This window comes from Humulus lupulus, chromosome 2 (genome assembly GCF_963169125.1).
Source record: "Humulus lupulus chromosome 2, drHumLupu1.1, whole genome shotgun sequence".
NCBI classification, from domain to species: domain Eukaryota; kingdom Viridiplantae; phylum Streptophyta; class Magnoliopsida; order Rosales; family Cannabaceae; genus Humulus; species Humulus lupulus.
This window is the reverse complement of record NC_084794.1, coordinates 38,652,266-38,680,185: the sequence shown is the minus strand read 5'-3', so window position 1 is coordinate 38,680,185 and position 27,920 is coordinate 38,652,266. Positions and strand designations below refer to the sequence as shown.

General features: G+C 40.9%; 1 protein-coding gene across 1 annotated transcript; it reads left to right on the top strand.

Annotated features, from left to right (window-relative positions):
• Nucleotides 1-2,680: 2,680 nt before the first annotated feature.
• Nucleotides 2,681-27,897, top strand: LOC133814162 (uncharacterized). Its single transcript, XM_062247157.1, has 3 exons — nucleotides 2,681-3,026; nucleotides 27,129-27,484; nucleotides 27,556-27,897. The coding sequence occupies exons 1-3, from the start codon at nucleotides 2,681-2,683 to the stop codon at nucleotides 27,895-27,897; spliced, it is 1,044 nt and encodes a 347-aa protein (XP_062103141.1).
• Nucleotides 27,898-27,920: the final 23 nt, after the last annotated feature.

Sequence of the window (27,920 nt, the reverse complement as noted above, 5' to 3'; positions counted from 1 at the left end):
ATACCAAAGGTCCAAAAGTAAATGAAAAACCCACTTTTTTCCCTTTAAATATCCCCACTTTACACTCTCTTCTTCACACATACAAAAAATTATTCTAAAAAACCCTTCATCTTCTCTCTTGGCCGAAACCCTCTTAAGGATTCCCTCTTCTTGCCGACTTCACAAGCTTCAAGGGGAGCTCTTCATCTTCAAGCATCATCCAAGCAAAATCAAAGCTCTCCAACCTTGGGTAAGTCTTCTTCTCCATGCCTCTTAGATTGCTGCATTTTTTTTTTTAGAAATTCTAAAAAAAATGCCATGGCCGAATATGCTTGTGCCTTGAATGTTCTTGAAGTTCTTGAATATGTTTTGTTCAATGTGCTTGCTTGTTGTCTTGATGAGGTTTGTGGCATGGGTAACCCGAATTTTCCCTTAATTTCATAGGAATTTCAAGAAATTTTTGCTATTTTGACATAAACATGAATATGGGTTTTGAGGGTTTTGAAGAACATGAAGAAAACCTTTCATTTTTATGTTTTGATCTTGTTTTTTGTTTGTGTGGATGGTGGAGTGTGTTTAGACTAGGGATTATTAGGGCTTTGCCCATTTGGTTCGGATTCGAGGTAGGAAAAGTATGCCATTTAGGGACCATTTTTTACATAGTTTTGCCCAGAAATTCTGGGCATAAGCGTGTGGTCCGATCGGACCACACTTTGTCTTCATCGTGAGCCCATGCTCGATCGGGGATGATGAAGTATGGTCGAGCTTGAGGCGTGCGTCTCTTCTGAACGAGGTGAGATAACCACCTCCGATCAGGCTCTGAAATGCTTCAGATAAGTGTGTGGTCCGATCGGACCACACGCTCCTCCCTTTGCTTTTAAGTGCCCAGATTTTTAATAGCTAATTCCGAACCTCCCTAGACACCTATGCCCGATCGAACCTGACTTTTTGCTGCTGGCTAGAAGTTTTGGAGGCACTAAGTACACCAGGCGAACTCTCGGGACCTGGGTGCACATCTTCTCCTCGGGCACGCTACGCCCGATCGGACGTCCTGGGGACTTCGCGTGAGGCTCGTGCGGTGGCGAGGCAGGACGTCTCCTCGCCAGACTGTGTCCGATCGGACCAGTTTTATTTTGCTCAGAGTTTGCGTGGATACATGGTTCCTTGACCCATGAGCTCTGAACGCCTCCTTGGGCATGCCCCGTCCGATCGGGTGTGTCACAGGCGTTGGTTAGGCTCGCACGAAGGTAGGGTCGAATGCTAAATTATCCCTTAGAATAATCACATGGTCCGATCAGACTTCTCAAATTTCCTTGGCTTATACGCCCTTATGGTCATGCCCACTTAATGGGTCTAAGCATCCGATCGGAGGTATAAGACCATTCTTTTGAGCCTAGGATGTGGTCCGATCGGACCACACCTAATTTCTTAGACCTTGGCCTCTTTCTTTCCAAATGCATAACCAACCTTTTGTGTTACTTACATGCATAAGGAACTTAGCCTTATAGGAAAATCCCAAAAATGCCTCCTTCTACAAATTTTAATAAGTTCAATACTTTAAGTACTTTTTAGGCACTTTTGAGCATTAAAATTATTTTTTCCATATGCGCTATATTTTTATAACTTAGACAAAATTTTCCAAGTATAAAAATAACTCTTATTTTTGATGAATTTTTTCTGTATGGTTACTCACCTCCCCATTTTTTATTCATTTTTGTAGATGAATCGCTCTGACTATAGGGGAGGTGACAATCATACGGACTCCGAATCATCCGCCCCGCAGACAATCGAGACTCCCTTGAATAGCGATTCCTCACCAGGCTCGTCTACCGGTTACACTCCAGAGGATCGTCTACGCCACTTCAAACAGATCCTCCCTCGCTCAGCCTTATATCTTCTCCACGAGGAACAGTTCCTTCGGCAAGCTTCTGAGTCAACGATGAGGGTGAAGCAATCTAACAGGCTCCCTCAGGAACACGATCCGCAGGTTGCCCGCAGAGCAGTACAGAAGGTGGTACAGCGCAATCAAACCCGCACTACCACAGCTTAAAGAAAGCCGTCTCTCAAATTTGCTACCGCGATTCAGGATTTGGCTGTCCAGAAGCCACGTGATGAGGGAGAAGAAGAACCCTCCTGGTTCGTTGCTGAAGCTTCCAAACTTACTCCCGCGCTATTCCAGAAACACCTTGAAGCTTTAGGCTTGAGCGGGGCAAACGTGACGTGTCCGAGCTCGCATCAAAGAGCCAATAGGCCCGGTGGAAGGTATTGTGCCTGGTCCAGGCACCATGTACAAGCTGGAGCAACACTCCCGCTGGACATCTATTTCCGGTCTGTAGCAGACTACTTCAACGTCTCCCCATTTCAGATCACACCGAACGGGATCCAGGCACTCTCTACGATGTACATCCTTTACTTTCTGAATGGTTGGGACGAGCCCACCCCTCATCAGGTGCATTACCTGTTTGATCTTCGGACCAACCCTTCCCACAATAACTCAGGTTTCTTCCATTTCTATCACAGGCATAGGGGGGTTACATATCTCAACGGAATCTCCCATAAGTCAAACGCCGGGAAGTATCATAAGGAATACTTCCTCACATTGGATATTGAGGCCAACAACTTGGCTTTTACGCGCTCGGGTCCGTTTGAGCGACCATTGCCTACTGAAGAGATGTTTAGGCGGGCCAAGAAATTGGCTAACATGAGTCTTAAAGATAAGGATGTAAAAAGGCTGGTCACGTTGGACCTCCTTCAGATGGTGGGTCTGGTGCCATGTGAGCAGAATCTGGTGGTGGAAAGTACCACCGGGGAGAACGACACACTCGATCAGTCTAATGAAGGCACGGAGCTATTGACTGATCGGCCCTCTCCTGGGCCTTCTCCGCTTTCTCGCAGACCTGGCGACTTAGTCATTAGAGAACCCACACCTCAGCACAGATCTACTGTTTCCGCTCAGCCTGGGAAAGGAAAGGCTATCGAGGTTGAGAGGGAACTTAGCTCATCTTCGGACGACGAGGATGAGTTCCTCGACCAGATCCTCAATGCAGGTAACGCATGTTTAGTAAAAATAGGAATATTTTTGATAGCTTGGTAGTTAGAGAGTAATAAAATTGCAGCATACCCCTGTACATGTTTCATTATGTTTAAATCTCTAACTACTTCGTGTTTTCTTCCTTTGCAGATTCAGACATGTTCAGAGAATGCGTTGCTTCAAAGAGGAAAACTGGTGATGGAAGTGGCTCTATGCCTCCACAGAAGATTCAGAAGGTAGCGCCGCCCAGTCAAGGGAGGCGAAATGAGGGACCGACTACACTTCCGCCTTTGGCTCCCTCTTCCCTTTCTCCTTCTGCGAGCCTGACTCCTACTCACCAGAGTAGTTCGAGCGAGCTTTTTCGCGCTGCTAGCGACCTGGGCAAGGGACTTCTTGAGGATGCTAGTCACGATGCATTGACGCTTCAAAGCCTAGACTCCTACCCTCGACTTAGTGTCGACGTTGTCTTGAAGAGAGGGCTCGCTCAATTGATAAATGTAAGTATCTTTTCTTGAGACAATTTGTTATTAGTATTTTTACTTGTAATAACCTTTTGTCTTCCATGCAGTCACTTGTCACCATTGGTCACACTCAACTCCGAGCCGTAGACTATAAAGAGTTGATCAAGGTGCAGAACGATCAACTGGTGGAGGCCAGGTCCAAGCTGAAGCAAGCAGAGAGAACTGTAGCTGAACAGGACGAGTCTCTTAAAAAACTTTCTGACGAGAACCAGAAGCAGGCCCAAAACAATGCTTCCTTGACAACTCAATTGGAGAAGCAATCCCTCGAGATTAAAGAGTTAGTTCGAGACAATGAGAGGTTAATCGGCGAGAACGAAGAGCTGAAGCAAGAAAAGGAGCTTGACTTGATTCGCTTTGAGGAGGCCAGTTTCGACTGCTTTTATAAGGTCTGGAAGCTGAACAAGCCTCTTAACCTTGATTGTTTCTCCAAGGAAGCTCAGGCAGAGGAGCTTGCCAGATGCGAAGCAAGGGCCGCTGAAGAAGCTGCCAATCCTCCTGCACTCGCCCCCGCCTCTTCTGCTTTATCATTCCGAGCGAGAGGAGCAGCTGATGCCGAGGAGGGAGTCGATCAACCCACTAGAGGAGCTCGCATGTGACTCCCTCTTGTAGTTCATCACAGTTTACTTTACTTTGTATTTTGTTGCTCGAACTAGTGAGCTATTTTGACATTTAGCACTTTACTCTTTCCTTGTTGACAACTTCAAACTTTTAAGTTTTTATTGTGCATAACAAAGTTTTTAGATGCCTTTAGTTTCACATGAGAATTTAGTTTTTTAACTTAGAAATTTTTTACCATTCCATAAGTTCACACTAAATATACTTCCTCATGCTCTCATTGCTCTAACTTTTTATGAGTATAAATTTCTTATTACACGAATATCAGTTTCTAACTTAAAATTTAAAAAATTCTAAGTTACTTAAGCTTTGTAAAACAAGTTAGCTTAATGGCTATTTTAGACTTCCAAATTTACAAGTCAGCCCAAAAACAAACATATTTGCTCGTGCTCTTATTGCCTGTGTTGAAATACATACCAGTATACCCTATGTGCCCCCCAAGTGATTGAGGGTTGATAAATCCTTGATCACTTGCTACTTGATCGAATTTTTTCGAGTAGTTACTACTCGTGAAACACATAAAATATACGAACATATATCAGTAGTTGACCACTACAAAAATATTATTTAAACGTTGGTCCTTCATGTTATGATACCGACCAGTAGAACACTGTCCAGTATATATTTACACTTAGTTTTTAGAAGACCTGTTTTGTTTAAATCATTATGATAGTTGAACACTGCCAAGCAAAAATAATCAACACATATGCAAAGTTTGTAGCAAGGTGCGACCACGCTGTGCGTGGTCTCTTTTATTTCTCGTAATAATAAATGACATAACGTGTCTAACAACGAGTTCCAAACAAAATAACATTGTTCAAAATAATGTGACTGGGTAGCAAATAACCAGTTCACAAAAAAAACTTAAATAACAAGTTAAGCACTTGATACAAAGCTACTACTCTGCAAGTAGTATTTATTGATAATATTTTCTCAAGTGCTCGCCATTCCAGTAGTTTCTGATCAGCTCCCCATTCAACCGAGCAAGCTTGTAAGTGCCGGGCGGTAAGACTTGTTCAATTTGATACGGTCCTTCCTAGTTTGGTCCTAGTACACCAGTTGTTGGGTCTCTAACAAATACCTTTCTTAAGACCAAATCTCCAACCTGGAACTTTCGGTCTCGTACTCTGGAATTGAAGTAGCATGCCACTTTTTGCTGATGAGCTGCTACTCTAAGGCTTGCTTCCTCTCTCCTTTCTTCGAGGAAGTCCAATGATTCTGCCAACAACTGATGGTTCTCCTCTTGGTTGTAAACGGTCCTTCTATGGGATGGTGGGTCTATCTCCACAGGTAACATGGCCTCATACCCATATGCTAAAGAGAATGGGGTATGGCCAGTTGCCGTCCGAGCGGTAGTCCTATATGACCAAAGGACCTCTGGTAACTCATCTGCCCAAGCACCCTTAGCTTGCTCTAGGCGTTTCTTTAAAGTGTCCTTCAATGTTTTGTTTACCGCTTCAACTTGCCCATTGGCTTGAGGATGGGCAACCGAGGAGAAACTTTTGGTGATGCCATGCCGAGTGCAAAAATCGGTAAATATGTCGCTATCAAACTGGGTGCCATTGTCAGACACTATCTTCTTAGGTAGACCATAGCGACATATTATGTTTTTTACTACAAAGTCTAATACTTTCTTCGATGTGATCGTGGCTAATGGTTCGGCCTCAGTCCATTTAGTAAAATAATCTACCGCGACCACTGCAAACTGCACTCCTCCTTTTCCTTTGGGTAACTTCCCGATCAGATCAATGCCCCACACTGCAAAAGGCCACGGACTTTGCATTTGCTTCAAAAGATTTGGGGGTGCTCTGGGTACTTTAGAAAATCTTTGGCATTTGTCACACCTTTTCACATATTCCATAGAGTCCTCGTTCATAGTAGGCCAGAAAAATCCTTGCCTCAAGATCTTTTTAGATAGACTCTGCCCCCCAGCATGATCTCCACAAAACCCCTCATGCACCTCAGCTAATAAGTTCTTTGACTGGTCGGGAGTTATGCACCTGAGGATAGGTAAGGAGTATCCCCTCCTATATAACACTCCATCCACCATGGTGTATCTAGCAGCTTGCCTCATAATTTGTCTTGCTTCATTACGACCATCTGGGAGTGTCCCTTGCTCAAGGTAAGCAATGATGGGAGTCATCCAGGTGTCGACTATCGTAATTGGCATGGCCTCTTGTCTATCAATGCTTGGCTCTGCCAAGTACTCTACTGGAACTATATTCAGTGTTTCGGCATCTTTCGCACTTGCAAGCTTTGCTAGAGCATCAGCATTGGAATTCTGCTCCCTTGGTACTAATTTGATGGTATACTCCTCGAACTGGGCTAGCAAATCTTTAGTTTTGTTTAAGTATGCCACCATGCGTAGGCCCCTTGCCTGGTACTCCCCCAATACTTGATAAACCACCAATTGGGAATCACTGTTTATCTCCACTGACCGGGCACGTACATCTCTAGCCAGTCGCAAGCCTGCTAAGAGGGCCTCATACTCCGCTTCGTTATTAGAAGCACTAAATCCGAATCTTAGTGCACAATGAATTCGGTGCTTCTCCGGTGTGACTAGTATAATCCCAGCTCCTGAATGGTGCTCGTTCGATGATCCATCAACGAAAAGTTGCCAAGCAGGAATTTCTTCCTTTAACCCAGTAACATTCTCCTGCTGGTTAGGGACCTCAACGATTCCGGTACACTCAGCGATGAAATCTGCCAAGGCTTGACCTTTTATAGCAGTCCTTGGTTGGTACTTGATTTCAAACTGGCCTAGCTTGACCGCCCATTTAAGTAGCCGACCAGACGACTCCGGTTTTTGTAAAACTTGGCGAAGAGGCTGGTCAGTGAGGACCTTGATGGGGTGTGCTTGGAAATACGGCCTCAACTTTCGTGACGCAAGTACCAAGCAGTAGGCCAACTTCTCAATCATGGGGTATCGGGACTCCGCTCCTACCAAGCGCTTGCTAACATAATACACTGGGTGCTGCACCTTATCCTCCTCACGCACTAAGGCAGCACTAACAGCGTGTTCTGTGACTGCTAGATACATAAATAGGTCCTCTCCATCAACTGGTTTAGAAAGAACAGGAGGTTGAGCCAAATGCTCCTTGATCGCCTGGAAAGCTTGTTCACACTCTGCGGTCCACTCGAACTTCTTGCCTCCTTTAAGCAGGTTAAAAAACGGGACGCACTTGTCCGTTGATTTTGAGACGAACTTGCTTAGAGCCGCAATCCGCCCAGTCAAGCTTTGCACATCCTTTATTCTTGTGGGAGACTTCATCTCCATGAGAGCCTTGATCTTCTCAGGGTTTGCTTCTATTCCTCGGGAGTTAACAATAAACCCAAGGAATTTTCTGGAACCTACTCCAAACGAACACTTAAGCGGGTTTAACTTCATGTTATATCTCCTTAAGATTGCAAAGCACTCCTCTAAGTCTCCCACGTGCCCCCCAGCTTCCTTCGACTTCACCAGCATATCATCTACGTATACCTCCATGCTCTTGCGATTAAGTCATGAAACATACCATTCACCAAGCGCTGGTAGGTAGCTCCTGCATTTTTTAACCCGAAGGGCATCACTCTATAGCAATAGAGCCCTATATCCGTTCGGAAGCTGGTATGCTCTTCATCAGGAGGATGCATGCTGATTTGGTTGTATCCCGAATATGCGTCCATGAAGGACAAGGTCTCGTGACCTGAGGTTGCATCCACCAACTGATCTATTCTCGGTAAAGGAAAACAATCCTTCGGGCACGCTTTGTTTAGATCAGTAAAATCTACACAAGTCCTCCACTTTCCATTGGGTTTAGGCACCAAGACTGGGTTTGAAACCCAAGCTGGGTAGTATGCCTCTCTAATAAACCCATTCTCCTTCAACCGCTCTACCTCCTCCTTAAGAGCCTTTGCTCGATCCTTGTCAAGCAACCTCCTCTTCTGTTGTACCGCTGGATACCTTTCATCCACGTTGAGCACGTGGCTGATCACAGTTGGTGAGATACCCACCATATCCTTGTGAGACCAGGCGAAGACATCTTGATTCCTTCGCAAGAACTCTATCAGCTGTACTCTCACCTCAGCTTTTAACTTCTTCCCAATCTTGACCCCTCTTGTCGGGTCATTCTCATCTATAGGGACCTCCTCTAACTCCTCGGACGGTCCCACATCACTCTCATAATCCCCAAAGCGAGGATCAATATCTCTTCCCTCGCTTTGGGCAACGCCCTATTTGGTGACTTCATCACCTGATGGGGTCTTCTGCTCTTTCAAACTAGGAGTGCTCTCCTGGCCACACTCCTCCAACACCTCTTCATCGTTCACTACTACAAGATTATGGTCTACATCCATCTCATCCACTTCCTCTCTTTCAACGCATACAATCATGTTGTTCTCCTTGGCACCTTTCTTTGCCTTAGCTATGGAGGCATTATAACACTCCCTAGCTTCCCTTTGGTCTCCTTGGACGCAGCCTATGCCAGTGCTGGTCGGGAACTTCACAGAGAGGTGCCAAATTGAAATTACCGCATGCAAGTTGGTGAGTAGTGGTCGACCAATAACCACATTGTAGGCAGACGGGCAGTCAACAATCAAAAATTCAGTCATCACGGTTTCATGCTTGGGAGCTTCCCCCGTGGTGACTGGTAACTTTATTGTCCCAGCTGGTGACAGTCCCTCTCCAGTAAACCCATAAATGACGTGAGAGTATGGCTTCAAGTCATTTATGGATAGCTTCATTTTTTCAAAAGAGGACTTATAAATAATGTTTACGGAGCTTCCCATATCAACCAGACATCTTTTCACCTTCATGTTAGCTATTTGAACTGTCACTACAAGAGGATCATTGTGAGGATACCTCACGTGTTTAGCATCCTCCTCAGTGAAAGTGAGGGACTCACTTTCATACCTTGGGTTCTTTGATGGTCTCTCCTCCACCGTCATAACCTCGGATGTGGACGCTGCCTCCAACTCATGACAAAGGGTGCGAGCATATCTTTCCCTCGCCTTGTTGCTATCACCAGCGAGATGTGGTCCTCCACATATTGTATCTAACGTGAAGTCCACAGGTTCAGGTTGCAAAGGTGGGGACCGTTGCCGCTTGAAACCAGGATTATTGCTGCTCCCCTCTCCTTGGGTCTTCTCTGCCTTATACTTTTTTAGTTTCCCCGAGCGGAGGAGAAACTCTATCTCATCCTTAAGGTGATTACACTCGTTCGTGTCGTGACCATAGTCTCCATGGAAACGACAGAACTTGTTCTTATCCCTCTTACTCATTTCCTTTTTGATTGGAGGGGGTCTTCGGTAAGGGACCTCCTGATGGCTGGCTAGATAGATCTCTGCTCGGGTTGCCGAAAGAGTAGTGTAGTTGGTGAATCGAGGTTCATACTTCGTAGGTTTGTCATTCGACCCAGACTTAGCTTTTTTCTCACTGCGGCGGTCAGACCCGTTATTCCCACGTTTCTTACTACCGCCTTGATCATTTCCGCTATCCTTTGGAGTATCCTCTGATCCACTTGGGTTGTTCAACCCGTTTTCTCCTTTCTCAATGGCATCATCCAACTTCATGTACTTATCTGCACGGTCCAAAAACTGTTGTAAAGTTGAAATCGGATGGCGGTGAATGCTGTCCCACAAAGGACTTCGATAAATAATACCGGAGGAGATTGCAACCATTTTCCCTTCATCTCCAACCGCGGTAGCCCGATTGGCTTCTCTCATAAACCTTTGAATGTAGTTCTTGAGAGACTCATCTTTACCTTGCTTAATGTCCACCAAGTGGTTGGCATAAACAGGAGGGGTTCGGGCAGTACTGAACTGCCTGCAGAACTCCTTCCTAAAGCTCTCCCAAGAGGTGATGGAGTCGGGCTTGAACTTCCAGTACCACTCCTGGGCAGTATCTGACAAGGTGGTGGGGAAGACTCTGCAGCGGTATTCATCACTCACCCCAAGCAGCTCCATCTGATCTTCGAACTTCCCAACGTGTCTCACCGGGTCTGCCTTTTCTGTATAAACTGGCAATACCGGCGCTTTGTATTTCCTTGGTGGTTGGGCCGCTCTTATTCTAGCACAAAAAGGGCTACCACTTCTGTGGTCTACCGGTTCAATAACTGGTTGTTTCGACAGACTTTGGACTGCCGCCGTCAAAGCATCAAGCTGGGCTTGGATGGCTGGGGCCACTGCTGGGGATGCACCTTCGGGACCGCTTGGACGGGCACTCCTATCCGGCGTATCCACATCGAGTATTTCTACTCGACTGGTAGGACGGATTGGCTCCTGCCCTTCGACCGGAGCGGTCCTCCTTCTGTCGTCGATGACGTCCCTCAGGTCCTTCTGAGCAGTGTTCCTTCCCAACCGGTCGAACACCATACTCCGAGTCTTCTCGGAGGGCCTACTAGGTGGAGCGTGCTCCTTGCCATTACGCTGGTTGGGATGCCGTGGTGGCTTCCCCGTTTGAGCTGGTTGATCATCTCCTCCTCGTCGGTTATTATTCTTCTCCTTCGACTGGTTGGTGTGGTAACTGTCACCTTCATCACGCCCATGTCCATCTTTGAAGTGGGAAGTCTCCTTGCCACGAGGAGCTTTGTTGTGCCCCTGCTCAGAATGTGTTTTCTTACTGCCAGACTTATGACTTCCTGACCTGGAAGTCTCTGATCTGTGGCTCCTTGAGGGAGTCTTAGAATTCCCCCTTTGGGTAGAGGCAGTGCGCGATCGTGATCCCTCCTCCTCATGACCAGGTGGGTTACCACCACCCCTTCCTGGTCTATCAGCTTTCTTATGACCAGCCTCTGTGGTCCTTGCTTCTGGGGCGGGTATCACCCCAGGCGCAGCTTGAGCATTGGCTCGGGTCAATTGCGTAGCTACCTCCAGAGCAAGCGCAGCTTCGCGATGTCGCCTATCGGCCTCCTCCTGCTGTCGACGAATCTCCTCGCTCCTAGCGTCCATCTCTCACCTCTGCTTGGCCATTTCCTCAGCAAAGGCCTCATGCCTAGCATTGAACTGAGCTAGCTCCTCCTGGAATGCGCTCATAGTCTCCTGGAGCTCCTCTACTTCTGGAACTGCATCCTCGAGCACAACTCTAGGCTCGTTCTCACGATCTTGAACGCTGGGACCTTCCGATCTAGCATGTTCCCTGGAGGTGCTTACCCTCTTGGAGGCCGCGGTGGTGTTCTTGGGCGCCATAATGCTTCAGGGACTGTCTGTCTTCTCTTCAGGCTCTCAATGAAAGCACCAAAATGTTGACTGTGAATTTAGCCAACGACCTAAGAACGTCAACTACGACAAACCTTCAAGAGAATTATAAACGACAACAGACAGTTTTTATGAATAAAAGTAAATAACACGAGATTTTTATAGTGGTTCAGCCCCGATGGTTGGTAATAGCCTAATCCACTTAGAGATTTTATTACTGTATTCACACTCAAGATCAGATGAACTAGGGTCAACTGAGTTTCTTCAGTACAAATATTCCAGAATACAAAAAAGGGTTTCTCTCAAGAACAACACACTTTCTCTCTCTAGAACACAGATTAACTCTCAATTTTCCAAAAGTCCTTTTACGATCCTCCCAAGTCTCTATTTATAGACCTGGGATTCTCAACTGATATCCCCTTTAGATCGGGATATTCCATTATTTACCTAATATTTATATTACAAAATAAACATTCAAAATATAACTGATCCCTAAATTCAAGTGAGGATTGAGTGATTCTCGGATGCTTGGACCAATTCTCACTGAAGTAGTTTCGGGCAGTTTGACGTAGTTTCTCATGCATGTTGACTACTCTTCAAGCTTTACGTAGATCAAAGGTGGTATGTACATGGCTCTCCTTGGACCAAAGGTCAGGTACATTCGAGGTATACTCCTTCATTGTGTCCGATCGGACACAATGGTTGTCTTCTTTGGCTTAAGGTGGTTCAAACTACCCTATTTGACTCCTTCAATCAAGGTCCGATCGGACCTTGCACTTTGCTCTTCGGACCAAGGTGGTCCGAGCCATCTTCTTCCTAGCATCTCTTCGGACCAAAATGGTCCAAAGCACTCCTTCAGGCGTCTTGTGCGATCGGGCACAATGCCCCTCTCCTTGGACCTAAATGGTCCAAGCCTCCTTCGTTCAACCAAGGTCCGATCGGACCTTGGTCCTTTCTCTTCGGACCTAGGTGGTCCGAGCCACCACTTACATCTTCTTGGACCAAAATGGTCCAAGGTACTCCACAAGCACCATGTCCGATCGGACACATCCTTCTTCTCCTCGGACCAACATGGTCCGAGCCTTCTTCATTTAACCAATGCTCGATCGGGCATTGGACTTTTCTCCTCGGACCAAGGTGGTCCGAGCCACCATCTACTTCTCCTTGGACCAAAATGGTCCAAGGTACCTCCTATGAGTATGCTCGATCGGACATAGTCCTCTCCTTCTCAACCAAAGCCCGATCGGACTCCAACATCTCCTCCTCGGACCAAAGTGGTCCGAGGTATACTTTTCTTGCTCACCTCATTCAAGCCCAAGTGCACCTCTTCCACATCATACTCGATCGGCCACTATGTGGCTTTCCGCTTGAGTAAAACTTGAGCCTTGGTCATTCTCTTTGAACTCATTCGAGCCAAGCTTAACCAGAGGTCCCCTAAGCTTAGGTCCGATCGGACCTACTGCTTTTATATCTTGAACCAAAATTCATACCTCCCCTTCAATTTCTTGGACTTGGCTCCAATTTAATAAGGGTCTTTAAACTGAGGTCTGAACCAAGTAGCCCCCAGTCCAAATATTCTCTTCGATCGGGCGTATCTGGTTTGACTATCTGTCTCATTCCTTAACTGATGTATTGGGCCATTATTAAGCCAGATCCTCCCACTAACTCATGTCATGTGTCAATTTTACTGCCACGTCTTTCTTTTCAAATTTTCGGGATAACAACTTCAAAATCCAAAAATCAAAGTTGTCAAACATCCCGATGATCCAAAATCATCAAATCCCTAGGCTCAAACGAATCAAAGCTCATCGATTCACAAAATCCAATTCAAAGCTTAGAAACTCTAAAAACTTAAAACTTAGATTACCTTCGATTGGGTTGTTTTCTATTAAATCCTTCGGTCAAGAAGCTTCTAATCTTTCCTAGGATTGTTATGCATCGATTCTCGCTTGATTCTGACTCCTAGAACTCAAGATTTCTTCGAAATTTCCACGAACGTCACAAAGGTTAACGGGAGAGAGAAAGTGTTTTTTTAACATATGGTTCTATCTGACGAACTACTTCAGGCTTAAGTAACCTCAAATAAACCTAATGCTCGGGGTCCCAAAAACACCCTCGAGGAAATAATAGTCAAAACTCCCAGAATTTCCTCCTGATCTCAATAACTCCCAATTTATCATCAAATAAACATTCTCATTATCCATTATCCCAATAATTGACCTCGTTATGACAAAACCGTTAATTTGCAATATAAGACCGTCTCATGCCGAATAGCTCAAATATATATCCATACTAATGAGATCTCATCCATAACTCACAATATGCACCCAAATACACAAATATGCCCTCAACGGGCCAAATTACCAAAATTCCCTAATAATCAAATGTGGACCCACATGCATGCATTTAACATCATATTATAATATAATTCACATAAACATGAATATAATCATTTAATGGCATAATTAAACAATTATGGCCCTCCCGACCTACTAATCCAACCATTAAACCGCATTAGGGATTTCGGGGCATTATAGGTATGCTTTCCCTTAATGCAATCCACACAAGTATCAAAATCAGTAAAATCTAAGGTATTGAGTACCCCATCTTTCACTAACCTTCTAATTCTATCAATGGAGATATGTCTCAATCTCCAGTGCCATAATGTAGAGAAATTCTCATTCATAACACATCGTTTATTGCCAGCGTAAACGTGCACAGTATTATAAGCGGCATTGTTTTGTAAATTAAGGCAGTAAAGACCATCAAACGAAATACAACTTCCAACACATTCAAATTTATTATATAAATTAAAAGATTTTTTTGAAAATGTAAAGGAAAACCAAAAGGTACAAGTCTTGAAACGGAAATCAAGTTTCTAGAGAAACTTGGTACATAAAATGTCTTTTCTAACTTTAAAACAAAACCGCTACTTAAAACTAAATGGTACGTTCCAATAGCCTCCACATGTGATCCCCTCTTGTTTACGGATAAGATGCTTTGCTCACTTTCCACTGGCTTTCTTAGGTTTTGTAAACCCTGCAAGGAATTTGAAATGTGAATTATTGATCTAGAATCAATCCACCATGTGTTAATATTAACATTATCCATATTAAATTCATAACATACGAATGAAATTGGATTACCTTTGTCCTCCATTCATGTCTTGAACTTGGCGCATTCCTTTTTCGCATGTCCCTTCTTTTTGCATAAAAAATACTTAATGGAATCCTTCTTTATTTCGCCTTGAGGAGGGACTTTATTTTCCCCTTGTTCTTCTTGGATGGTTTGCGTTTCTTTCCTTGGGTGGCCATGTGAGCACTTTCACCTTGTTCCTGTAGGAGCATTTCTTCTTCTTGAGCACACATGGTTATCTGTTCATTGATACACCATTTTTCCTTATGTATGTTGTAGGAAATTTTGAAAGGCCCGTATTGAGGTGGAAGATTGTTAAGGATGTAGTGGACTAGGAAGGTTTCAGGAATAACTATATCGAGCTTCTTCAGTTGAGAATAAATGTCCCTCATCTTTGAGATATGTTCTCTAACTCCTTTGACACCAGTGAGCTTTGCGGATGAGAATTGATGGATGAGGTTGTTGTAAAGTGGTTTTTCTGAAGTGCCAAACTGCTCATCGACCAGTTTGATCAAGTCTTTGACTTTCTCAGGTTGCTCCACCGATCCACGCATTCCCAAAGGGATCTTGGACATAATGAACATGATGCTGAGGCGATTGGATCGCTCCCATTTTTCATATAGTGCGATCTCAGCAACAGTGCTAGTCATAGTGATTGCAGCAGGTTCATCCTTCCTTATTGCATAGTCCATGTCGGCGCAGCCTAAATGAAGAAGAACTCGTTCTTTCCAGATTTTGAAATTGTCACCCCTAAGCTTAGGAATTTCGGTAAGGATTTTAGCGAAACTAGAGGAAGATGAAGAAGCTGCATGAATAGGATTACAAACTTAGATTTTTAAAGATTGAGGCTTAATGAAGTCATGTTTTACCAATGTATAACATGCTGAATGATGAAATTTTATTAAACGAAAATTTCATGTGGGCTCAATTTTTAATTTAATAAAATTGGATGTATAGGATGATAGATTATTCAAACGAATTATTTGGGATGAATTAAGGTTTGATACTTCTATCTTTATTAAACTTTATGATAAAACTATTAAATTAATTAGCATAACTCTTGTGGGTAAATTAAGAAAATTAATTTAATTATTATCCTAATTAATTATATAAATATAATAAAATCCTTGTGGGGTAAAATTATTATATCTATATAATCAATCACAATTTATGTCTATTATGTGATCCTTTCAAATTAATATTTAATTTTATATAATTAAAGATGTTGTGGCTACTCCCTAATTATTTAAAATTATATGGTGCACTAGACATTATGTTTTAAGCTCTAGGAAGACCTAAGAAAAATTTCATTATAACATAATAGGCAATCACATAGAGTAGTGCTCCTAGTGTGGTCGTCCGAAGATCATTAAAAATTGCTCTAGATTGAGCATTTGTCTCAGTTTCATACGTTCTTATGTCAACCACAAAATTGTTTATGTTTTATTCATAATTTTATTCACCCTAAATATTTTATGAATATTAATGTGAATATTTTATGAATAAATTATGAATGTTAACGTGATAAATATTATTCAACATATCTTAATGTTTGAATAAAATCTAAATATATCTAGCATAATAATGGAATATACAACGTATTTAAAATCATAAAGTCATACATATAATTATACTAAAAAATTAATTTTTCATGAATAATAACAAAATAATCATACAAATTAGCATAATTATTCATATGTAGGAAAATAAATATAATAATTCCATATATACGCTTGGCAGAAAATATCCATGCTAAATAAGACAATAAAATCATATAATTGGACAAACTTAATTGTAAAATAAAAATGTGATTACATTCTTAAATAGCACAATTATTTAATATTGCATGAATAAATTAAATATACCATACAATAAATACACCAAAATTAAGTAATTGCACATTTTAATTAATTTCCAAATATATAATATACCAAAATTATATGTTTTAATTAAATTGGCAAAAGAATTAAAAAATGAAATTTATTGTCTAAATAAGCATTAAAATGAAGAACATAATAAAATTACAAAAAAAAATTAAAAAATGTAATTTTCAGAATTTCTATCAATTTTTCTTCAATTATTTATTTATTTATTTTTTATAAATTTCTGCCTCGTTTTCCCCTTATTAGTGTTGTGCAACCTTTAAAACAACGTGTCGTTTCTCTCATCCCTATCCTCCAGTTGGGTCAAAATCGACCTGATTTCTGCGTGTGGGGCGAATGGATCCGGTTCAAAACCCGGTCGGAAAAATGCATTCCAACGACCAACATACCTGTTTCAAAGCCCAGATTTCATGGAAATGAATAGATAAAGAGATCCATGGAATTATTTTGATTAAACAACAGCAAAAAATGGATCATTAATATCAAGAATAAATTTTGACTATAATCGGGTTCTTAAGGTTTCAAAAGTTGCTTTGAGTTTCAAAACTTGTTTTTGATACATCAAAACATTAGAAAATATAAACTTAAAGAGTTCCTAATACTCAAATAGATCGAAAAAACATATTTGAAAAAAAAAAATTCAACTTGAGGCCATGAACGTGTATGCATATGGTCATTGCTTTGTTTTTAAACTAGTTTCTCAAATAACCAATCATTAGAAACACTTACCAAAAGATTTCTAATGCAACTAAAATTGAGAAACAAATTTGAATTAATAATCTCCAATTTTTAACAATATATAAAACTATACACGAATATATAATTTATGTATATATATGAAGACATAGGCACATATCTATAAATCATAAAAATATATATGTATATATGCATACAAAAACAACAAGGTAGAGATAAATCTGGCTCTGGATACCAAATGATAGAGTAAATGAAATATAGGTATATGAACAATTATATACATGTAGGCAGAATTGATATATAGATTTAACATATACGAAGAAATGATCGAATATTGTATACCTTTAGCCATTGCAATTGATAATCTCAATCTAGCTTTAGATCTACAAAATAAAATAAACAGAAATTAGAACGAGTACACAACATTCCAAGCTCTCACTAACTCTTTTAGATGGAGTTATTGTAGTCAGAATGAGCAGTGAGCTTGGAGACCAGTACTCTATATTTATAGAGTGAGACATACCATCAGAGTCTCTGCCACAGATTGAGATATTAATTCTCTCAATCAGTTGTGATATGCAAAATCAGTTAACAAACAAAATCGGGTAACAAATAATGTTGACCATTAATTAGAATATTTTGTCAATAAATAAAATATTGACTTTGATATATTAAATCAATTAGTTATAACAAATTAATTGTATATACATATAAATAAATATTCTAACATTATTCACTAGATGTCATATTTACGAAATAAATTGAGATTTACAGCATATATAGCTCATATCTACAAAAATGTTGATTGGATATTACATGGGTTGCGTTAAGATTAGTCCAACTCATAACTTTTAAAAAAAATTATTTGAATTCATTTTTAAAATAAAAAATGTAATTCATATAATCTATAAAATATTTTTAATAAACATAGAATACTATTTAATTAAAAAGATATTGAATTAATTAAAACCTAATTTCTTTTCTTTTTTTTTTCTTTTTTCTTTTTCTTTCAGATGTGGGATGTTGGAGGATTTCATCGTTGACGGACGATCTCAATAAAGACTACATGATTGGGCCTTTCATTGGTCTTGGATGGGATGATTTTCTCGCCAATGACCACGACGTTTGATGATTAGGCATGTGTCATGAAATTTATGAGTTGGTTATGTTTTTTTCTTTCAAAATCTATTAAAATTGTAACGCCCTGGATAGCCAAGACCGTTACACTGTGTGTTTATAAAGTGCCAGACTTGCTAATCAAGTCATTTAAATAAAATCGTGTCATCGAAACTATAAAGGAACTAGGGTTAAAAACGTTTTAGTCTCAAAAGCCACATTTTCATTAAAAAGTATCATCTGTTACATGGGATCCCAAAAATATTAAGTTCAAAGATCGTTTACAAAAGACACAAGGTTTATGTACAACAACCGGCCATACTAAGGCAAAACAAGTAGTTAGGTGATCCCTGTCCTAGTCCACTCCTCGACCGTGGCGGTCGAACCGCTAGCTATGAACATTCCACCTCGGAGCTCTCCACCTCAAGCTTGGTCCAGCTTGCCCTTGCCTTTACCTGCACCACGTAGCACCCGTGAGCCAAGGCCCAACAAGAAAACACAACAACAACAGAGCATGAACAATTAGCAGACAAGTCAATATCTCACATTGCATCACATAAATTCAGACATATCATCAGTCAGTATATTCAAGTACTCCACATACTAGGCATATCAGTTCATAATATACACAGTTCACAAATGATAACTAGGGCTAGCGCCCTCAGGCTGCTCCCTCCGTATCCCATTGTCCTTGGCTACCAGTGGCCAATCCGCGCTCTGCGCGCTAAAACCATGTACGGCACTCTTAGACCGCCTTTACATGTCCCATGGCGTAATACCAACATTGACACGATACAACTCTCGGGAGCACTTAGTCCTATCACAATCATACAATCGGGTGCAGTTTTCTTACCTTTCAATTCACTAGTTTCCGATGCCACGAAGCCGCGAGCACGGTCCTCTACCCCGAGCCTCTCCAAAGACCTAATCACAACACAAATGAAACATCCTCTGTCACTAATCAATCCAAAACTACTTCCCGGAACCAATCCCACACTCTCGGATTTCCCCAAATCCCTAAAACAATGCACCGAAGACATCCACCGAACCCCCGGAGCAAAGGCTCAAAATTGCAAAATCTCATGTCCTAAAATTGGCCTAGCGCCGCGGCGCTTCCCTATAGGGCTGCGGCGCCCAGCAAGTCAGAGAGCTTGCTCTCCCAGAAACAACCTCGCGCTGCGGCACCCAAGAACATGGCTGCGACGCTCCTTCGCGAACCCAGATTTCTGGGTTTTCCTTTACGTTTTTCCCGAACCCAAATCATTCCAAACTCATACCCAAGCCCCAAAACCAACTCAAAACCCCTAATAGACCACACAACAACCTAAAAACGTCATACCCTAGCTCAATTACACAATCATTCCCAAAATTCACTCTTGAGTTCCATGCCTTAGTAACTCAAACCAGAAAGTTAAAAGCTTAAACCTAAACCCAAACCACACTTCAAATTCCCTAATTCATAACAGAAATAAGCTTTACAATTACACAGAATCCTTACCTTGAGTGAAGAGTCCAACCTCCAGCTTCCTTGCTTCCAGCTCCAAGTCAAGCTTTATAACCCCACAAGCTGAATTTCCACAAACAGCCATAACTATCCTTGAATTCCCACATTCAATCTCTGAAAATCCAAACTTAAATTCAACAAAGCAAAGTTCTAATCCTTACCTCTGAATAACCTTGGCCTAAGCTTGTTTTTGATTACTTCAAACCCCTTGATTCTCCTTCCACAACTCAAATTCAACTTCCTTCTTCTACTTTTCTTTTGCTCTATTTCTAGGTCTCAGAATTCAGCATAAATCAATTTCCCTAAGTGTTATACGTGATTATATTTTCCTTCAGCTGAAACTCACCTAAACCACTGCCAAAAGACCACCTTATCCCTCCACTAACACCCCTTCCTAACTAAACCTCAAGAGCACACTTGTCCTTTTACTAACATTGCAATTCTACCATTTCTCCAACAAAACCTGTTACTCTCTATGGCTACTAACAGTTACACAAGTTACCAAATCACCAGTTACCATTATCTAGCTTTGTAGGACCGTCTCGACACGTGCATCACATTGATATCACCACACCCACGTGGTACAAATCACATAGCATAATCATCACATAACATAACACACATAGTCATACAACACGCTTTAAATCATAATCATACATCTTAATCATTAAAATCACACATAATTCTCATTATGCCCTCCAGGCACACTAATCAAGGCCCTTAAGCCTTATTAGTGAATTTGGGTCGTTACAAAAATAATTTATGGGTATTTGGGTTTATGTTTAGACTTTTGGTTTGGTTCTAAGAATTGTTGAGATTCATGGTTGTTTTTATGATTATTTGGAGTATTTTATATTGATTTCAGATTTGGATTGTGTTTATGGATTTTGATTTAATTCTAAATTGGATTTTAAGGTATGATGAATTGAGATTTTGTTTGTGTTATTGAGCATTTTTCTAAGGGAAACTCCACAACATAACCTCCATTTACCCCATTATTATAACCATATACCCCCTTTACAGTTTTTTACAAAAATAATCTTACACCCGCTGGAAAAGTCCTAAACAATCTTAGCTAAAATTAAGTTTCTCTTATTTCTTTCTCCTCACCTCACTCACGAAATTTCAACCACCTTCTCCAAGAATTTTGAATTTTTTCTCTTTCTCTCTCTTCCAAAGTCATCTTCTCACTATTTTTCTCTCGAACCACCATGTTCCAATCTAAATCACAAATAGATATGAAGAAAGAGTTTGTAACATTCATAAATCACATTCATTTATATTCAAAAGTTCCCAAAGTTGAAGGAACAAAGAGTTTTTGAAGTATTTGAGGGCTATTATTGTTTATAGGTCATGATTGTATTATATAAAGGTCTCTTGGCAAAATATCTATTTTTTTGAAGTTATTTTACACTTTGACCTAGTTTTGATAATTTTTTTATAAAATGGCATCTAACACTTAAGCCAGCTGGTTGAAATTTTTCAGATAGTTGGTCGAAAAATTCAGAAAGTTGATTGAAGTTTTTAGATAGTTAGTTAAAATTTTAGACAGAGGTCAGTTTGTAAAAAAATATCAAAATTAGGCTAAAGTACAAAATGACTTAAAAAAATGTCATTTTCACCAATTAGTTTATACTTTTTTTTTTTTAATTGTTCTTGACTGAAAATTTTTCCAAAAAAAATGAATTTTATGTTGAGATGGCGAATTTTATGTGAATTCTACAATTTAGTATTTTTATGTTCGTACTTGGTTCAGACCAAATTTGGACTTGTTCACCTATTCAGACTTGTTCACACCTATTCGAACCAAGTTCAGACTTCATTTTTTTATTTATCCTTGTACATATTATTAATTATGTATCCTTATATCATTCGTAAATGAACCATTTTTGACATGGTTCGGATGAATTTCGTGAGTGATATAAGGAGAAAGAAAGATGAGAAAACTAATTTTAGCTAAGGGTATTTAGGACTTTTCCAATGGGTATAGAGTTATTTTTGTAGAAAAATTTAAAGAGGTTATATCTCTTCTATAATAAATGTGTAGATAACATAAATTTTTTGTTTTAACGGTTTTTTATTTTTTTTAATGTTAACTTTAACGGAATATTCTTATATTTAACAAAATATTCTTATATTTAATGGTAGTTTGTAAACACTTAAATTTAAATAAAATAAAATAAATAATTAAAAAAATTAAAATGAGATATTTTACAATGATAATTATTTAAAAATAATAAATAATTAAACAAATTAAAATATGATATTTTTGAGATATTTTAGAATGATAATTATTTAAAAATAATTCATAATTAAACAAATTAAAATTTAATATTTTTGAGATATTTTACAATGATAATTATTTAAAAATAATAAAATCATATGTTTTATAACTTAAATAAAATTTAATTAAACTTAAACTCACTTATTAAAATAATATCATATTAAATGTATAGTATAATTTACTGTGAATTAACAACAAATTGATTTAAAAAAAAACTAGCAAAAAACTTGAATTTAAATATAACGTATAATATTTAATATTACATTAAACATATAATATATAATATTTTATTATTACTCCCAAATTCAAAAACTAGAACAAACATAAACTTAAACAAAAATAAATTAATTATTTAAATAAAATAGGATTTTTATTTGAAATTTATATGACATTAATATAAATTTAATAAAAATAATTAATAAATTCTATAAATAAAACTAAGCAAACATATTGCATGTTGTTTGTATCTAGTAGTTATGATAATGGGGTAAATAAATGTTATTTTGTGGAGTTTCCTTTTCTAATATGATATTTCAACAAGTAATTTATTGATCAAAATTAACTTTTGTGTTCTTCATATTTTTTAGATGGTTATCTTTTATCTAACAAGATATTTGAGGTGGGACTTCAGCCTCTACTCCCTTAGTACTACCTTCGTCTCTGGTAACAATATACTATGGTTGTCCAACACTTCAAAACTATCTACTGCACCAACACAAATATTAGTTGAACATTAAAGAGCTAAAACATAAATAAATTGATTGATCAAATATTAGCTATACCAAAGATACACTACAAAAAATCTCACGTTTGCCGGCAAGGTTTTGCGCCGGCAAACTCCATATGGGTTTTGCCGACGCAAATTTTCCCCGGCAAAAGTCTGCGACATACCCCCGTCGCTAATTGCACTTTTGCTGACGCAAAACGTAATGGCAATGGTATCTTTTGGCTACGAAAAAATGCGCCGAGAAAAATAAGGATGCGCCGGCAAAAAAATTTGTCGCGTTGTTGGGGAAAACACTTTTAGCGGTGCAAAAATGCGCCGGCAAAAGATGACTCTTTTAGTGGCACGTTTTTGCGCCGGGAAAGGTGTATATATGCACTGAGGGTTGAGATTTTTGCCGACGTAATTTTGCGCCTGTAAAAGTATTTTTTAAATAATTTTTTTTTATTATATTACTAATTTGATTTTCAATATATTAATATTAATTAATAAATTTTGATTTTAATATTGTTGACCGCGTTTTTGGCCAACGACGTATAGACGTCAAAACGACAAAAACCTTCAAGAGAAATAAACGACACAGACGATTTTTATAGTTGTTCAGCCCCAATGTGTTGGTAATAGCCTAGTCCACTTAGAGTTATGATTATAGATCTACCCTCAAGATCAGATGAACATGAGTCAACTGAGTTTCTTCAATGCAGATTACAAGAATACACGAGTTCTCTCAATATCCAAGTACTCTCTCTCTAGAAAATTAGAATCCGAAAAAATTCATTTTTATGATGCCATAAGCCTTGTATTTATAGGCTCAGGATCGTACAAATGATGTCCCCCATAATCGGGATATTTTGTTATTCTCACTATATTTAATTTACAATAATATTCAAAATATAACAATACACTATATTCATGGGATAAACTGAGAGATTCCCGCGCAAGCCAAGACCGATTCTTGTTGGAGTCGTTTCTGGGAATTTTTACGTAGCCCTGCTCTGTCTAGTCAATCCATATCACATTCAGGCTGGTCGGCCAAACCTTCACTGGGCGGACACGCACCTGACTGGGGAGACATGCACCTGGCTGGGCAGACTTGCACTTGACTGGGCAAACATGCACTTGACTAGTCGAACATGGTCATGACTGGTCGGACATGGCATGACTGGTCGGCCAAGGTCATGCCTGGCCAAACAAACATGTGACTGGTCGGCCAAGGTCATGCCTGGGCAGTAAACCTGTGACTGGTCAGACAAGGTCATGCCTGGGCGGTCATGACACTTGACTAGCCAGTCAAAATTATTCACTGGTCTACCGGGTCACTCCTAATCCAGATCACCCAACCATTCCTTGCCATTTGTCATTTCTATTGCCACGTCATCGTTTTCAAATTTTGGGGATAACATTTGCCCCCCAAGTTTATTATATGATGCTCTCACATAATAAACTTTTTTCTCCACAGCTGACGGCATAATTAAAAAAATCCAACTGTTCATCTTCCTGCCCATGCAACAGACCACTACTCCACAGCAGACCACGATCACTGCAATTAACTGCTCATAGTCGTGGGGAGAAAAATATCTAGGGAATTCCAAGGGTCCAAAAATAAGTGGCAATTCCCACTTTTTCCCTTTAAATAGACCTTCACATTCCCACACTTCCACAAACACAAGAGAGCAAAAAATCAAAAAAAAATTATCATCTTCCCTTTTTCCTTTCTTTGGCCGAAACCCACAAGCTTCTCTCCTCTTGGCCGAAAGTTCAAGGACCTTAAAGGAGGAGCTCTTATTTCTTCAAGCTTTATCCAAGCAAATCCAAGGGCTCTTCAAGATTGGGTAAGTCCTTCTCCTTCATCTTCACTTGTGTTGTTATTTTTTTTTCAAAACTTCAAGAAGAATGGGTGTGTTGGCCAAAACCCTCTTGGAAATTTTTCCCTTTGAATCTATTTGTGACTCTTTGAAATGCAATGTATTTTGTGGCTGTTTTGATGTTGTTTAGGTTATGGGTAACTCAATTTTTCCTTCAATTTCATAGAAATTTAAAGAAAAATGAGTTTTTCAACCTAAATCACATGTATGGTTTTATGGGCAATGGATGATATGAATATGGCCTCTAGAACATTTGAAACTTTACAAATTCCCCATTTTGATCTTGTGGTTATGTGTTTTGGATGAGAAATTGTGTTTGTGTCCTAGGGATTTAAGGTCTTTGTTTTTCGGCATAGGCTTAGGGTTTATGTTTGTGGTATGGGTCTAGGGCTACTCGGATGCTTAGATTGCCTTGAAATTTATGCCCATCCGATCGGTACTATCCACTGCCCCTCGGACCAACCTCAACTCTTCGGCCATGCACCTACTGGCTCCTCGGACATGCACCAACTGGCTCTCCTCGGACGCACGGCAACAACCCTCGGCTAGGCACGGTCCGCTCGGACAGGCGCGGCAGCAGCTCGAATGGCACGCAGCATCTGCTAGGATAGGCGCGGCAGCAACTCGGCACCCAACATCCCCTCGGAACCCAGCATCCACTCGGACACTACACGCTGCTCCTCGGACCCAGACGCAGCTCCTCGGACCAGGCGTGATGCTCGGACACACGCTGCTCCTCGGACCCAGACGCAGCCCCTCGGACGCACGCTGCTCCTCGGACCTAGACACTGCTTCGAGCGGACACTACACGCTGCTCCTCGGACTGCAACTTAGGCACGCACACACGGACACTAAGCCACCCGCTCGGACATAGGAACACACATCACCAAAAAAATTTCCTATCACCATAATTTTTCATTCATGCTCATTCTAGGGACCTTAAGCACTTTTAGGCACAAAAATTATTTTTTCCTCATGCATGCTAAAATTTTACTACTTAGATAAATTTTTTCTAAGTAGAAAAATAAACATTGCTCTGTTGATTCAAATTTGTATGGTTACTCACCTCCCCATTTTTATTTTTTGTAGATGAATCGCTTCGACTATAGCGGAGGTGACGACCACACAAACTCTGACACGTCTATCCCACAGTCGAGCGATACTCCTCAAAGCAGCGACTCCTCGTCGAAGTCTCCTGACAGTCGCACTCCTGAGGATTTCCTCCGCCGTTTTAAGAAGATCCTCCCCCGTTCAGCTTTATATTTTCTTCACGAAGAGCAGTTTCTCCATCAACAAGTTGAACAATCAACAATGAGGGTAAAGAAGTCCAACAGCTCCCGCAGTACCAGGATCCTCAAGTAGCCCGCAAAGTGGTATAGAAAGTGGTGGAACGCAGTGAGGTCCGAACTGCGGCTTCTTCGAGACCACCCCGCCAGACACAAAAACCAAATAAGCCTCGGAGAAAAATTACCCAGAATTTCGCTATCGAGATCCAGCGTCTGGCTGTCCAAAAACCAAGAAAAGAAGGAGAAGAAACACCTTCTTGGTTTACCGCCAAACCTACGAAACTTAACCCTGGGATGTTTGACAAACACATCCAAGCCTTGGGCTTGAGAGGGGTGAATGTGATATGTCTGCGCCCTCATCAGAGGGCTAACAGACCTGACAGACCTTACTGTGCCTGGTCTAGGCACCATATATACGCAGGAGCTACTATCCCGCTACACTCCTTCTTCCGATCAATAGCGGATTATTTCAACATCTCTCCCTTTCAGATCGCTCCTAATGGGATTCAGGCGTTGTCCGCCCTGTTCATCCTTAACTTCCTGCAAGGCTGGGATCTGCCTACTCCTCACGAAATACACTACCTATCCGACTTTAGAACCAACCTGAGCCACAAGAACACAGGTTTTTTCCACCTCTTTCATAGGCACAAAGGGGTTAAATACCTATATGACATTGCTCACAAGTCGAATCCTGGGAAATACTATACAGAGTATTTTCTCACGTCGGACATCAAAGCCAACAACCTGGCTTTTACGCATGCGAGTCCATTTCACCAACCCTTGCCTACAAAAGAAATGTTTGACCGAGTAGAGGAGTTGGCCAATATGTGCATCGAGGAGAAGGATGTGAAAATTTTGGTTACTGTAGAAAATCTTCAGATGGTGGGCCTGCTACCAAGTAACCAGAACATCACAGTGGAGAGCACCACCGAAGAAGCTAATGCAACTGATCAGTCCAACGTCGGCACTGAGGTAGTGACCGATCAGTTCTCTCCTGGACCATCTCCTCACTCCCGCAGACCAGGTGATCTCATCATTAGGGAGCCCCAGCTAAAGGACCAGCGCAGACCTGCTATTCCCACATAGCCTGGGAAGGGGAAGGCCATCCAGCTTGAAAGGGACTTAAGCTCATCATCCGACGACGAGGATGACTTCCTTGACCAAATCCTGAATTCAGGTCTAGTAGTCATAGTGAGATGTTTGATAACTTGGTTATATGGGATTTGTAGAACTGTCTAGTAGTAGTAATGTACTTATCCACATATTGCTTTATTTTGTTTTTTTTACTAACAAATCTTGTGCTTTCTCTTTTGCAGATCCAGAGATGTTTAGGCATTTCAACGCCCCTCCTGCCCCAAAGAGGAAATCCGGGGAAGGAAGTGGCTCCACCCCTCCGAGCAAAGTCCCAAGGACCACTCCGCCCAGCCAAGGGAGGCAACCCAATGAGTCGACCAAAATCCCGCAGCTGACTCCTTCCTCGCTTCCTCCCTCTACGAGCCTAACTCCTACTCGCTTGACTGGCTCGAGTGAGGTCCTTCGCACCGCTGGTGGCCTCGGAAAGGAGCTGCTTAACGAGACTATCCATGATACTTCAATGCTTCAAAGCTTTGAATCCTTTCCTCGGCTTAGCGTTGAAGTCATCTTAAGAAGAGAGCTTGCTCAGTTGATGAATGTAAGTGTTTTATCTTAAGACAGTTTGTTATTAATATTTTCACTTGTAATAACCTCCTGTTTTCCATGCAGTCGCTTGTCGCCATCAGTCACGCTCAGCTCCAAGCAGTTGATTATAAGGAGTTGATCAAGGTCCTAAATGATCAACTAGTGGATGCCCAAGCTAGAGTGGAGACTCTAACTGCTTCGGAGAAAGACCTCAAATCCAAGCTAGAGCAGGCAGAGAGGATCGTGGCTGAGCGGGATGAGTCTCTTAGGAGACTGTCTGATGAGAATCAACAACAAATTCAAACCAACAAGTCACTGACCGATCAGCTGGAGAAACTGACTCGTGAGAACGAGGAATTGACCCGCGAGAATGAGGAGCTAAGGCGGGAGAAGGAAGCTGATCTTGCTCGCTACGAGGAAATCTGATTCAACTGCTTTTACCAGGTGTG